The sequence below is a fragment of the Tachyglossus aculeatus genome, chromosome 19 (assembly GCF_015852505.1).
Source record: "Tachyglossus aculeatus isolate mTacAcu1 chromosome 19, mTacAcu1.pri, whole genome shotgun sequence".
NCBI lineage: Eukaryota > Metazoa > Chordata > Mammalia > Monotremata > Tachyglossidae > Tachyglossus > Tachyglossus aculeatus.
This window is the reverse complement of record NC_052084.1, coordinates 10,956,398-10,971,321: the sequence shown is the minus strand read 5'-3', so window position 1 is coordinate 10,971,321 and position 14,924 is coordinate 10,956,398. Positions and strand designations below refer to the sequence as shown.

Here is a 14,924-nt window from a genome sequence, read left to right as displayed (position 1 = left end):
TAATCAGGTTGGACACAGTACATGTCCTACGTGGGGGCTCACCATCTTAATCCTCATTTTACAGATGCAGTAATTGAGGTATAGAGAAGTTAAGTGACTTCCCAAGGTCACACATCAGCAAATGGTAGAGTCGGAATTTACTCCCCTCCTCAAAAATCTCCAGTGGCTACCAATCAACCTACGCATCAGGCAAAAACTTCTCACTCTCGGCTTCAAGGCTCTCCATCACCTCACCTCCCTTCTTTCCTTCTACAGCCCAGCCCGCACCCTGCACTTCTCTACCACTAACCTCCTCACCGTGCCTTGTTCTCTCCTGTCCCGCCGTCGACCCCCGGCCCACGTCCTCCCCAGGCCTGGAATGCCCTCCCTCCGCACATCCGCCAAGCTAGTTCTCTTCCTCCCTTCAAAGCCCTACTGAGAGGTCACCTCCTCCAGGAGGCCTTTCCAGACTGAGCCCCCCCTTCCCTTCCCCCACACCTTACCTCCTTCACCTCCCCACAGCACCTGTATATATATATATATATATATATATATATATATATATATATGTTTGTACATATTTATTATTCTATTTTACTTGTACATATTTATTCTATTTATTTTATTTTGTTAATATGTTTTGTTGTCTGTCTCCCCCTTCTAGACTGTGAGCTCTCTGTTGGGAAGGGACCGTCTCTACATGTTGCCAACTTGTACTTCCCAAGCACTCAGTATAGTGCTCTGCACACAGTAAGCGCTCAATAAATATGACAACGAATGAATGAACCCAGGTCCTCTGACTCTCGGCCCTGTGCTCTTTCCACTAGGCCAAGCTGCTGCTTTGGCATTTCTCAATTAAACCTTCTCCTGGCTCAAGGCTCCTGGAATAGGTTGCCCTACAATTGTCTATTCCAGGTCTCTTTATGAGGACTTGAACTGAGTGCAGTGCAGGATTCCACAGGGCACTCAGGATTCTACTTTCCTCTTTGAACCTCATCTTTCTTCTGTCAAAGCTATGTTAATGGTGGAAAACCCATTTTACACTAGAGACATTATTTTCTGTGCATCTGAATCAAGTGTTTGTTAAATTTTAGTAATAAATTGCCTCTAAAAATTTAGGTTTACAACATAAGATATTTTGGTGAGGTTCTGGTAAGGGTTTGGTAGATCTACTTGTACAGGAGTTATTTTAAATGCTCCCAATGATGTGATCAAAATAAACAGTGCATATAGGGGACTAACAATATCCTGCTGTATAAATATGAACAAATTATCACCTGATCTAAGCACACAGATTGGTTTAGAGACGGACACAAGCAGCAATTGGCTGAAAGATCCTGGTGGAATGGGGAGGGAGGGAGCAGAAGCCTATGGGCACTGAGTGGCAGCAGGAAAAAGGTAAGTGAAAGCACAGCTGGTACAATTACTACCAGTTGCCCAGAAATCCTGGCACAGATCCTGAATGAGCCGATGCAGGAAACCTGCTGGCCAGAAACAGGGGTGACAGCAGGGAGCTCACTGTGAGCACAGGGGTTGTAGAAAAAAAAAAAAAGGTAAATGAAACTGCAGTGACTGCCTCTATATCCCTACCCTGCAGATTGGCCAGTTTTCTCTCCTGGCTCTGTTAGTATTCACTCCATGATTACCAGCCACTAGAAATGTGGTAGAGCAGAGGCTAAAGCCAATGTTCTTTCACTCACCTTTTTCTAATGTTCCTGCTGCTGTGATCCAATTGGTGCTGAGTAAGTATATTTTCAGTCTCTTTCATTGTGGGGGAGAAGAGAGAGAGCAAGAGCACAAGCACGTGTACATGTGCGTATGAGTGTGTGTGCTGACTTCAGCAACAGTATTTCTTAGCATGAGGATAGATTTGAAGCTTGAAGTAGATCTCCCTCTGTAATCTGCATCCCCAACTGTCTCCTATCACATCCAATGCTTTCCCATCCTCTGCTGTCACTGCTGGTCTCTCCCTCCCCTTCTCTTTTCCCTTCTTTTTTCAAAGGGTACCTACTAAGCACTTCCTAGGAACCAAAGCTCTGTGCTAAGCAGTGGGGTCAATACAGATAAACAGACCAGATGGTTCCAGTCCCACTCAGGGGTCACCATCTAAAATGTAGGGAGAGCAAGTATCTTATCCCTATTATACAGATTAGGAAACTGAGGTTCAGAAAGTTTAAGTGATATAACCAAGGTTCTTTGGCAGGCCAGTGACAGAGGTAAGATTAGAAGCCAAGTCTCCCCACTGGGTTTCATCATCTTTCCACTGGATCACACTTACTTCCTGGACAAAGAGAGCACAAGATTTTCTGCTAGTTTAGGAACACAATAAAGCCAATGTGACGAATTTAGTTTTTTCACACCATATGGAATATTTGACTTCTGTTTAAATAAATTATAAATTGTTCCACTTCTAAGGCCTGCACAGAAAAGTAATTGGAGGTTGTACTACTTGCTAATTACCTGTGGTATTATGTTGACAGTCCTCACAAACTCCTCCACCACCCCTATTATGCTCCTCAGGAAAAGGGTCCATTGTAATGTTATAATGGCAGCGTCTGGAATGGTTGTAGCACTGACATGGTTTACAATTAAAAGCCTGCACTTGGTCACCTTGATGAAAAGGCTTGTCATTAAATAGTGGTAAGCAGCGATCACACTGGAATGAAAGGAAAAAGTAGTTGATATTATGTTGCCAACCTGTACTTCCCAAGCGCTTAGTACAGTGCTCTGCACACGATAAGTGCTCAATAAATATGATTGAATGAATGAATTGCTATTTTTCTAGATTGATTTTTTTTCATTATCAAACATCTGTAGCTATTGAACATAAACTGTGTGCAGACAACTGCATTAAGCACTAGGAAGAGTGCAATATAATGGAGTTGGTAGAGGTGTTCCCTGCCCACAAGATGCTTACAGTCTAAAGGACATTATGTGTGATAGTAGCCTCTTTTATTATTTGGTATATTGGAATCAGGTAGTTTAATATAGGGACTCTGGGCAGGGAATGTGTCTGATATATTGTTCCCTCCCAAGCACTTAGTACAGTGCTCTGCACACAGTAAGGACTCAAATACAACTGACTATATAGCCTTTATTCCCCCTTTTAGACAGGAAATATAGTGACAAGAGTGAAGCCAGAAAGGACCTAATAGAACTTCAGATAAGCACATTTTTTCTATGCTTCTGCTTTGCCCACTTCTGTAGTTATTTCTATTTAAAAAAAAAAAAAAACAATCAATAGGACTTTAGAAGTATTTGAGAATTGGGTTGGGATTGTTAATATGACATTCACTGTTTCTCTTTCAGAACTCTAACATGGAACAAAGCTTGCTCACCCAGAAACACACTTTGCCCCTGTGGGATCTTTCCATTTTTTTTTCCCTGGTTCTGCTACTGTTTACACATCATCTCAATACCCAAGATTTGTTACCTAGGCATTATAAGCCTGATTCGCCCCAACTATGAAGGGTAAATTCACCATGAAATTACAGAGATGTGATTAAACCCACAAATCACTATTAATTTTAGTTTATCCTCCTTCTCTCCCCACCATAGTTCATTTTCACATTTTCAAAGTAAAAATTTAATTTGCAATTTGAAATATATTTTATGCGATTAAAAGAACATATTCTTGGAATGAAATACCACTTTAAATATGCATTTCATCAGGATAGAGTTATTTAAAACAAAATGATGCTTTTTTTAAAAAATCTAATAATGCAAAATCCTCAAAAGTAAACTCTCAAAGCTAAAGGTAATACAGTATTACTAGTTTATAATATAATAATGATGATGATGGTATTTATTAAGTGCTTACTATGTGAAAGGTACTGTTCTAAGCACTAGGGGGATAAAAGGTGATCAGGTTGTCCCGCGTGGGGCTCACAGTCAATCCCCATTTTACACATGAGGGAACTGAGGCCCAGAGAAGTGACTTGCCCAAGGTCACCCAGCTGACAAGTGGTGAAGCTGGGAATAGAACCCATGACCTCTGACTCCCAAGCCCACATTCTTTCCACTGAGCCATGCAGCTTCTCTATCAAACATGAGTTTCTAGGCAGCCAAAGAAACACAGTGGGCTTCCCACTTGGTATATTATTTCTTCTCCACTCCCCATTAGTAATTCATACTGAGCATTTATCCTGGAATAATTGAGTTTTAAAACACTGATCTGCAATTCCCAGTTCTATACTAGGTCTAACACTAGACTGCAAAAATATTTTGCATTTACCAAAATCACTGCCATTCTGAGTTAGTTTAAAACCAAAGATTCTGTGATATCACATAGTGCCCTAAAGCAGTAATTGAATGTCCCCACTACGGACTGTAAGATCCTTGTGGGCGTGGCTTAGTGGAAAGAGCATGGGCTTGGGAGCCAGAGGTCATGGGTTCTAATCCCAGCTCTGCCACTTGTCAGCTGTGTGACTTTGGGCAAGTCACTTAACTTCTCTGTGCCTCAGTTACTTCATCTGTAAAATGGAGATTAAGACTGTGAGCCCCACATGGGACAACCTGATTACCTTAGCGCTTAGAACAGTGCTTAGCACATAGAAGGCACTTAAATACCATCATTATTATTATTACCAACTCAATCCATTATATTGTACTTTCCCAAGTGCTTAGTACCGTGTTGTGCACACAAAACACTCAATAAATACCACTGATTGAATTGGGTAAATTACAACCCTCCTGACAACGTTATTATAGCTCTTCATATTGTAAACTCCTTAAGAACAGGGAGCCTGTCTACCAACTCTTTGGTTCTGTACTCTCACAAGCACTTAGGAAAGTACATACAGTAAGCATACGATAAATACAATCAATTAACTGATTGATTCCTAAGAATCCCAGGAAGTGCAGGACCTTGTCTATTCAGATACGATGCAACATCTGCTATTCGGATAATGTGGTAGGCTGAATGAACACCCAAACTTGGTCCCTGCCCTCTATTATCAAGCAGTGGTACTTATTGAGCATAGCACTGTAATTAGCACTTGGGAGACTCCAATACACCCAGGTTGGAAGAGCTTATCCCTGCCCACAAGGAGCTTACAAATATATTGGGGGAGACAGATTTGTATGAAAGAAGCCTGAAATGAAAGAACTTGAAGGAAACTTGAAGTCCGGCTACAAAGACAAAAAGGAAACAAAGAAATATAACTAAAGCCCTTCAAAGAAAATTGTTGAATTTTGCCAAATGAACTTGTACTTGCATTTGTACAATAACAAGTGAGGCCAATTCCAAGTTAATAATGTATTTGGTAGAAACTGGAAAAAAGATTTGTCATGCTTGCTGCACATTGGGAACAATTCCATGATCTGGGCTTCCTTAGATTTGATTTTATTTTTGAAATTTATAGAATGAACAACTTCAGTCGACACATAGTGTCTTTCCCGGGGTCATCTCTACTCTGATTTTACAATTGCAACATTAAATTTTAATCACTTGTCTGAGTTCATCACTAGAGGTGAGCCCAGATGGCAGCATGGAAGAAATCATTTTACCTCCAAAAAAGAGCTTCATGAAAAAACTGATCCATCATTAGTTGTTTGTTTTTTTTTTTTATCACAACACTGTATGATGTGCTTGGGAGTTTACAAAAGGGTAAGATGTGATCCCTAGCCTCAGGCAACCTACCATCTAGTAGGTTGTGCTAATTTTCAGCATTAGGTTTACAAACTTTATCCAAAAATTGAGGATTTTTATCTGAAGAAAAGTAAATGTCACAGGAAGATAACACTCCACCAATTGCTGACCCAACTCTGATGTTTTTTCACAGTGCCAGACACTAGAGCAATAATTCAGAAGTTTCCATCATCAAAAAGGATTGGTTAATCATTTCACCTAGTTACCAATAAATGTTATCTCACATATAGAACAAATCAAATGTTATAGGAGGATCAAACCCAAAGCCCCATTAAATCACAAGGAAGTAAATATAAATGAACATTTTTACCACTCCACTTATAATTTTCAAGAATCCAAAGTCAAGTCTATTTTCAAATTCAATTTAGTTTGACCTACGACTGTGATTATAAAAGGCCTAGTCACTATCAGTGAATAGTAAATTAACTGTTCATTTTTTAGAGGTCAGTGTCATTAGTAAACATGAATCTATTAAACAGCATCCTTGTGGCCTAAGAGAAGAGCACATTCAAAAATCAGCAAATTGCTCCTTTCTCATCAAAGGGAGTAGGCTTGAATATTAGAAATTTGAAAAGCCCCTCAAAATAATAATTTGTTCTCTGGCTCTATTCAGTAACTCTCATTTACCTTTGTACCTCAAGTTTAGGTGTAACCAGTTCTCAATTTCAGTCATAGACAGCATCTGCATAAATAGACCTCCACTGGAGTCCTTCATACACTGTCACAGACATTCTCCTATCTGAAACATGCTTCCTTAATCATGAAGGAAGGGGAAGAGGCAGTGGCTTCCATGGAAACCAATGCTGATAGTCAAAAAACCCAAGAGTCCCCCCAAAAAGTCTGGATTAGATGACCAACAATGCATTCTTGGTGCCAGACCATTTGCTTTGGATTACTATGGAATTACAATTTCAAAGCAATCATCATTCACTGCTGTGAAAAGGACAGAAATAAGTATGTATTTATCTTTCAATGACGTACTACTCGATAATTATTCTTTACACCCTGAAATTTCTCATGTAATTAAAGAATCTACAGATTGTGCAATACAAGGTATTTATTCACAGTTCTTTAAAGATTGCCTTCAAGTGCTGCTATTTCCCCTATTCTAATCTATTTTAATGTCTGTCTCCCCCTTTTGAATGTTTACTCATGGGCAGGAAACTCTGCTGTATTTCTCTCTCCCAAGCACTTGGTATAGTGCTCCATTCAAAGTAACTTCTCAATAAATTCCATTGATTGTTTAATGATTGGCTAAGCCTGATCAGAAGCAGGAGCTATTGATGAATGGGAGCAGAGGATAGGTATAGGAGCCCAGCTGTTGCAAAGTATCAAAGTCAATTGTCATAAAAATCAATCAGTCATTTACTGAGCACTTACTCTGTGCAGAGAACTATATTAAGCGCTTGGGGGAGTATGATGTAAGAGTTGGTAAGCATGTTCCCTTCCTACATTTATTGGTCTTTTAAGATATCTGTTAAACCCTTACTATGTGCCAGGCATTGTTCTAAGCACTAGGGCAGATACAAGGTAATCAGGTTAGAAACTGTCCATGTTCCACGTGGGGCTCACAGTTTTAATCCTCATATGTTAGATGAGGTAACTGAGGCACAGTGAAGTCAAGTGATTTGCCCAAGGTCACACAGCAGACAAGTGGCAGAGATGGGATTAGAACCCAGGCCCTTCCGACTCCCAAGCCCATGCTCTAGCCACTAAGCCATGTTACTTCTCATAGATTCTTATAGATTCTTTTCTTTTCCTTATTGGAATCTGTGAAGGTGGAAACAAGGTGTCCAGTTAAGTGATCTGCCTGAAGTATCTACTCAGGATCCTGATGGCAAAGAGAACCATGAAAGGTTTCTATTTTAGAGACAGGCTTAGGGATCACTTAAGACTCACTAATGTCTCTGGGCTCACTAATGTCTCTGGGTATAGTTGGAAGAGCTGGGATTAACAAGTCAAAGTCTGAGACAGACCCCTCATTAAAGACTAGACGACCTCTCCAGAGGAAAGCATACTCAAACCTTCTTGCCAGGAGCTGTCCATTGGTAAGATTTGTTTTGTTCAGTGCTGTAATGTGAACTCTAGCTCTGGCTTCAGATCGAAAATGAGTAATACTTTTATGCGTCATCTTGCATGGCAAATTTTTCAATCAACTTACAAAGAGAAAAAAATCTATGCGGAAACTCATATCAGGACAAAAGATCAAGACTTCCATCTATATTAAATGTGTGCATTTTTAAATTTCTGGTATTTTCCTATGTTTTTAATTCCCATCAGGATGTTCAAAATGGTAATTATGTCTGAAGTGACAAGAACATTATTTTGCATGCTACATTTTTTCCAAGGATTTCTGATTTGTTCCAAAATAGTTGTCTAAAATTAGTTTTATTTTGGCCACATTCTTTTCCTTGACCCCAGTCCATTACATTCTCTAATCTACAAAATAATTTTTGAGTCGGAATCACTACTCTAATTTTAATCACTACACTGATCTGTTGTAAAAAAAAGAATATTGACCCTCTATATTTTTTTAAATATAGGGACAATTATCAAAACATGCCTTTCCTAAAATATTTCAATATGTTATAAAATATTTACTCAGGCAGCCACTAATAATGACTTTATAGGCCATGGGGAAGCAGCATGGTTTGGTGGATAGAGCATGGGCCTGGGAGTGAGAAGGACCTGGGTTCTCATCCTGACCACTACTTGTCTGCCGTGTGACCGTGGATGAGTCACTTTACTTCTCTGGGCCTTGGTTACCTCGGCTGCAAAATGGGGATTAAGCTTGTGAGCCCCATGAAGGACAGGGGCCATTCCAATCCGATTCACTTGTACCCACTCCAGCACTTAGTACAGTGCCTGGCACATAATTAGCACTTTACAAATGTCACAATTATTATTATTATTATTAGGAAATGACTTATTTCTCTCAATAATAATTCCTTTCCAAATTTTGGTTCAAGTCATTTACCACAGAATCTATGATATTTGACTTTCTAATTAATTGAACCATGAGATTAATTTCCATTAATTTGTGCTGACTCTTTAGTGAAAATTTTTGCCGACTTTCCTTTCCAGGATATCTTCAAGCAGGAAACTCCAACTTGGCTTGTGCACTGAGCACAACACATACACATTTTAAAAAAAGAAAAGAAAAGAAAAGAAAGACTTCACTAACCTTTCTGGTTTTTCAACTATCACAGAACCATGGCAGAGCCCTGAGGGAATTCACAGGCCTTGTTCCTAGTAATTTAATTCCTAAAGAATTATACTTATTAAGCACTTGCTGTGTGCAGAGCTCTGTACTAAGCACTCGTGATAGTACAATATAATATAATGGAGTTGATAGATTCCCCACCCACAAGTTTACAGTCTAGAGGACGAGTGAATACTGGATTATAAAATATCTGAGGAAAAGGACCAAGTCTCTATTATACTCTGCAAAGCATTGTACTCTCTTGGAAAATAGTAGATACTTAATAAATACTAGTGAGAGATTACTGTATATGTGCCATTAATAATTTGCTGGGCACAGCCAAGAAATGTTGAGTAAGCCCAAAAAACCACACTGGAAAATTCGCCTGCATTTCAAAGTTTAGTACCATCACTATATTGGAATACAGACAATTTTTATAGTATTGAATCTGATCTCAAAGAATGAATTCATGCAAAGGCTTATCAAAGATAAGTGCTTTCATAATGAGGTAAAAAAGAAGGTGAACTGCCTTACCCTTTACTCACAAAATGTGTAGCCAATATTCTCAGCAGTATATGAGTTGCCTAGAGACAAGCTATGGAAATAAATGTTGATAGAAAAATGAAAAGGGATTTGGAATTAGCTCTCCACATTTCAATATATGTTTACCTAGTTTGTATCTACTGTTCAATGAAAATATTTAGCAAATATCTTTTCAATCTATAACTGAAAAGTAAAATTGTATGATAAGTTTACATGCAGTAGTTCTGATCTCTCCTCAAATGCTCTTGTTCTTTCAGAGCAGGGCTGAAAATCCACCCAAGAAGCCCTGAATTGCAGAAGACCTTTGAAAGACGTTCACTCCCCTTCCTTCCCAGATACATTTCTTGATCAAGGGATTTAAGGCATTTTAATGAGCTCTCTCCCTCTAACTTACCCATTCTTCTCCCACTGGACCCCAGCTTGCAATCTTCATTCCTTTCAAGCTAACCTACTCACTACACCTCATTCTCTTCTACATTAATTTGGGAGTAAAAGGGATGAAACCTTCTCTAAATAGAACAATGGAAGGTGTCTTGTCACCAAGGGGTCTCCGTAACAGTGAGGAGATGGAGTGAGATGGTTAGGAATGGGGGCATCCTGGGCAAGCATTATTTTTCCAGTGGTATTTGTTAAGCGCTTACTATGCTCCAGGCACAGTACTAAGCACTGGATAGACACAAGTTAACCAGGTTGGACACAATGTCCTACATTGGGCTCATGGCTTTAATCCCCATTTTACAGATGAGGTAACTGAGGGGCAGTAAAGTTAAAAGATTTGCCCAAAGTCACACAGCACACAAGAGACTTGCAGGCATTACTGTGGGTGTGCAATGTTGATATGGCTCAAATTTTTTAATAAGGCAGGTTGTATAAGCTAGCATAAGATGATTTTCCCCATTTATATTAGCAATAATCCATACTAAGAATTTGATAGAGGTTAATGTATGAGAGTTATGATTCATGTTACCCAAGTGCCAAAAAACATAACTAAAGAATGAAAAAGCGGAAGTATCCTTGGATGCCAGTGAATTGCTCTGTGAAGACTTGGCCTCCCTTGCAGGTAATGATTTCACCAAATGATGAAAGCATTGCTAACAAGCCAATAAAGTGGCACTGTTGGCTACCACGCTGAACATTGCATCACATTTGGCCCAGAGCCTCTCGAGGCCACTTATGGAAAGGAGAGGAGAGACGAAAAGGATGCAAGTCAGTAGAGGGGAGCACCCAGTAGAACAGACAAGAGGGAGGCAAGGCAAGAGGATATGAGTGCAGGAAGAGACTGATACAGTAGTCTAACTTTAATCATCAATCATATTTATTGAGTGCTTACTGTGTGCAGAGCACTGTACTAAGCGCTTGGGAAGTACAAGTTGGCAACATATAGAGACAGTCCCTACCCAACAGTGGGCTCACAGTCTAAAAGGGGGAGACAGAGAACAAAACCAAACATACTAACAAAATAAAATAAATAGAATAGATATGTACAAGTAAAATAAACAAATAGAGTAACAAATATGTACAAACATATATACAGGTGCTTTGGGGAAGGGAAGGAGGTAAGATGGGGGGGATGGAGAGGGGGACGAGGGGGAGAGGAAGGAAGGGGCTCAGTCTGGGAAGGCCTCCTGGAGTAGGTGAGCTCTCAGTAGGGCCTTTAATAGGAAGCAAGGCACACAGACCACTAACCAGGAGGTCTCCCTCCCCGTTCATAGCTTGCTGCAGATTGCCCTCAGATCAATCAACCCATCAGTGGATTGAGAAGCAAGCAGTGTGGCCAGGTGGAAAGAGCATGGCCCTGGGAGTTGGAAGACCTGGGTTCTAACCCTGGCTCCACCTCCTGTCTGCTGTGCAACCTCAGGAAAGTCACTTGACTTCTCTGAACCTCACAGTTACCTCATCTGTAAGACTGTGAGCCCATCTTCTAGACTGAGCTGACTGTTGGGTAGGGATTGCCTCTATTTGTTGCCAAATTGTACTTTCCAAGCTCTTAGTACGGTGCTCTGCTTACAGTAAGCACTCAATAAATATGATTGAATAAGTGTGGAACATGGACTATGTCCAACCGGATAACCATGACTCTACCCCAGCAATTAAGACAGTGCCTGGAACATACTAAGAGCTTCATAAATGCCATTAAAAAAAAAAGTGGAAGTGCACTCAAGGGAATCCAGTTGCATCACCATTTTTTTTTTTTTTACAGACTCTCAAACTTTGGGTCTAAAATATCACATTACTTCAAGTTCACTTTAAAGGCAGAACGGCAGAGCTCTACCACACAAACACTTCTGAAAACACCATTTCTTCCTGCTTCATCCTATTTTATGCATTTCCTATTCTGATGAAAATACCCTCTCTTTGGAATAACAGTTGCCAAGAACTGGCATATTCTCAAGGCTTACGTTTGCAGCTGGTTGCCAAATGGCTGCAATATAATTCACAAAATCCCTGTTTATTGAGTAATATTATTAATGACTAGCAGAATATTGTGAAACTGAGGACACTCTTTTTGGATTATTTCCAGCTCTTTAAAAAGAACTACTGGTTCCAACAGGAAATGGCTGGTTTGTCTTAAAGCTTATTATTTTAAAGATTGGAAGATCATGGAAAGCATTTGAAAGGCTCTCTCTATAGTTGTTCTTAAGAATAATTCAGGAGTCCTCTAGCACCATCTCCTTAAAATACATCAAATCACAATAAACATTGGTATTTACAATCACATCTTATGAAGTAATCGCTTAGTTTTTCACACTTGTTGTGTGACAAATTAATGGATTTAACCTACAAATGTTAAATAATTTTGCAATCAACCAGGGCTACAGAGCTAGCTCAACCCTGGTGAGGGATTTGGGGTGGAGACTGATTTCATGCACATTTCATTCATTCATTCATTCAATCGTATTTATTGAGCGCTTACTGTGTGCAGAGCACTGTACTAAGCGCTTGGAAAGTACAAGTCGGCAACATATAGAGACAGTCCCTACCCAACAATGGGCTCACAGTCTAGAAGGGGGAGAGAGACAACAAAACAAAACATGTAGACACTTCAAAGCAGTGTTGCCATTGCCGCCTCTCTCATCTCTGGGGACCTACTATCCTAGCTTCACCAACTCTGGGGGTCAGGAGGTAGACACCAGGGCAGAAGCTCAACTTGGGACTAAGCACTATGGGGGAGGCAGTAGTGAGACGATCAGCAGTCAAGCTCTAGGGTTTGGTAGCTTCCACTGTGTCACCATCTCCTCCAACCTTTCCATTCCAACGTTTTTGTTAGTGCCAATTAGTTCCTTCAACCTATGACCAGTGTGGAGTCATTCATTCAATTATATTTATTGAGCACTTACTGTGTGCAGAGCACTGTACTAAGCGCTTGGGAAGTACAAGTTGGCAACATATAGAGAGGGTTCCTACCCAACAATGGGCTCACAGTCTAGAAATGATTGGAGGTGAAGAGCCAATGGAAGTGCTACTTGAAGACCCTGAGGAAGCTTCAGGGTTTTCTTAATCTCCTCAGCTGGTGTAGAGCCTTAAATATACAGGACACTGGACAATTTCCCCATCTTGCCCTCCCCTTCTCTGTCTCCGACTGGAACCGAAGAGTTCAAAGCACAACTACAATACCAAAGTTTCTAGTGATTCAGGAGCAAAAAGAAATGCGATAGACTGTCCCCATCTATCAGTGCCTGGAACATAATAAGGGCTTTAAAAATACTATAATTATTAATTATTATTATTACCATTTGTTCATTTCTCTTTATTCAAAGTATGATGGCTCAGCATAACCTTCATTTTCCAAACTTTGCCAGTCTTGGACGAATACTATTTTATTGCCAACAAATTTCTCCATTCATTCAATCATATTTATTGAGTACTTACTGTGTGCAGAGCACTGTACTAAGCACTTGGAAAGTACAATTCGGCATCAGATAGACAATCCCTAACCAACAACGCTACTATGAGCAAAACAACTGAAAAACTACTGAAAAGCTATTTTCTACTGCTTAAATTTCCTAAAACAAATAACATATGAAAAGGAATGAAAATGTAGCCTCATACCTGAAATATATGGCTAATTATTACTGTGGTTTTAAATTCAATGGCCATTTCCTGAGAACTGGTCTCAACTCCCCCAATTGATCAAATCTATTTTTGAGACATCATGAAATTTACCGAGAATTACAAGATGTCTCAGTCAACCTTTACAACAGTAAGTAGTAAGAATTAGAGAAAGTATACATAGAACGGGAGGGCAAAAAACCATGCTGGGATAAAGGAAAATCCAATGGCAGATTAGTAAATTATATTCATTCATCTCAAGTACTGGCAAGGTGCTGTTGCAGGGCTAAAAGATAATAATTAAAAAAAAAAATCAATTAATGGCATTGATTGAGCATATATTGTGTGCAGAGCACTGTATTAAGCTCTTGGGAGAATACAACACAGTTACTGAATACACAGTGTGCCCAAAAGGAGCTTACAATCTAGTGACTGGAGACAGTAGAAGGGACTGGGTAAAGAAAGGCAGCAAAAATGATCCACATTTTTTGATGAGGAAATGGACCACCCTGAAAATTTATAGACCTGATGGTTCAACCTTGATACCTTGGGAGATATTAATACAAATCAACCTACCAATTGAGAAACACCCAGAAAAATGCATGATTCTGGGAAATAACCAATATGGCAAATCACTTCAGACCAGTTTAATTTTCTTCCTATGACAGAATGGCATGCCTTGCAAAAGAGGAATTTAACTAGTACCATACACCTATACTTTAGAAAGGCTTTTTCATTCAATCCATTATGACAGCAAACTAGGAATGCATAATCTAAATTAAACTCCTGGTAAAATGGGCCCATGATTTGTTGGGGGCAACAACTAAGGAGTAATGAGACAAAGGATTGGTTTCAACTTGGGAATTGATCAAATGACATCCCGCCAGGGTCCTGTGGCTATTATTAAATTTTTTTATCAGCAATTTACATGATGGAATTGATAGCATGCTCTTAATTTGCAGGTGACACTAAAGAGGGTGAGTTTGCCAATACTTTAGGAATAGAATTCTAAGGGATCGTGATAGATTAAAGAAAGAGTCTATCAAAGCCAGGGTGACTTTCAAAAGCATATGGCTCAGACAGGCAAAATACACTGTAAAAAAGATACAAGAGGAAATGAAAATAGTAGTGAAGAAAAAGATCTGGAGGTCATAGGAGATCACAAGTTGAATCTGAGTAAGAATGTAGTGTTACAATTAGAAAAACTAACATGATGGTGGAATAAACAAGGGTTTGACGTACAACACAATTGAATAAAGTTGACATAGGCTGCACTGATCCTGTTTCACTTTACAATTTTTCTGAGCTACATCAGAAGAAATAAGGTGTTTTAAATCAGTTTGCAACCTTAAATTACTTGTCCTTATGACAGAAAGCTTTACTTTTAAGCTTCAAGAGGTTTTCTTCCTACACATTCCAATGTCAGATTGTTCCAAAGTTGAACTGCACTTTTACTGACTAGAAATGAGAGTTTGTGTTGTGGCCACCTTAGGGGAGACA

The 14,924-nt window shown here is 39.5% G+C and overlaps 1 protein-coding gene across 1 annotated transcript in view; it reads right to left on the bottom strand.

Annotated features, from left to right (window-relative positions):
• The window catches only part of USH2A (usherin), a 443,094-nt gene that overhangs the window by 372,046 nt on the left and 56,124 nt on the right, over positions 1–14,924 (bottom strand). The window contains exon 11 of the mRNA XM_038760847.1: positions 2,440–2,635. Coding sequence (XP_038616775.1) covers positions 2,440–2,635 — 196 coding nt within the window. The remainder of the gene's footprint in view (positions 1–2,439; positions 2,636–14,924) is intronic.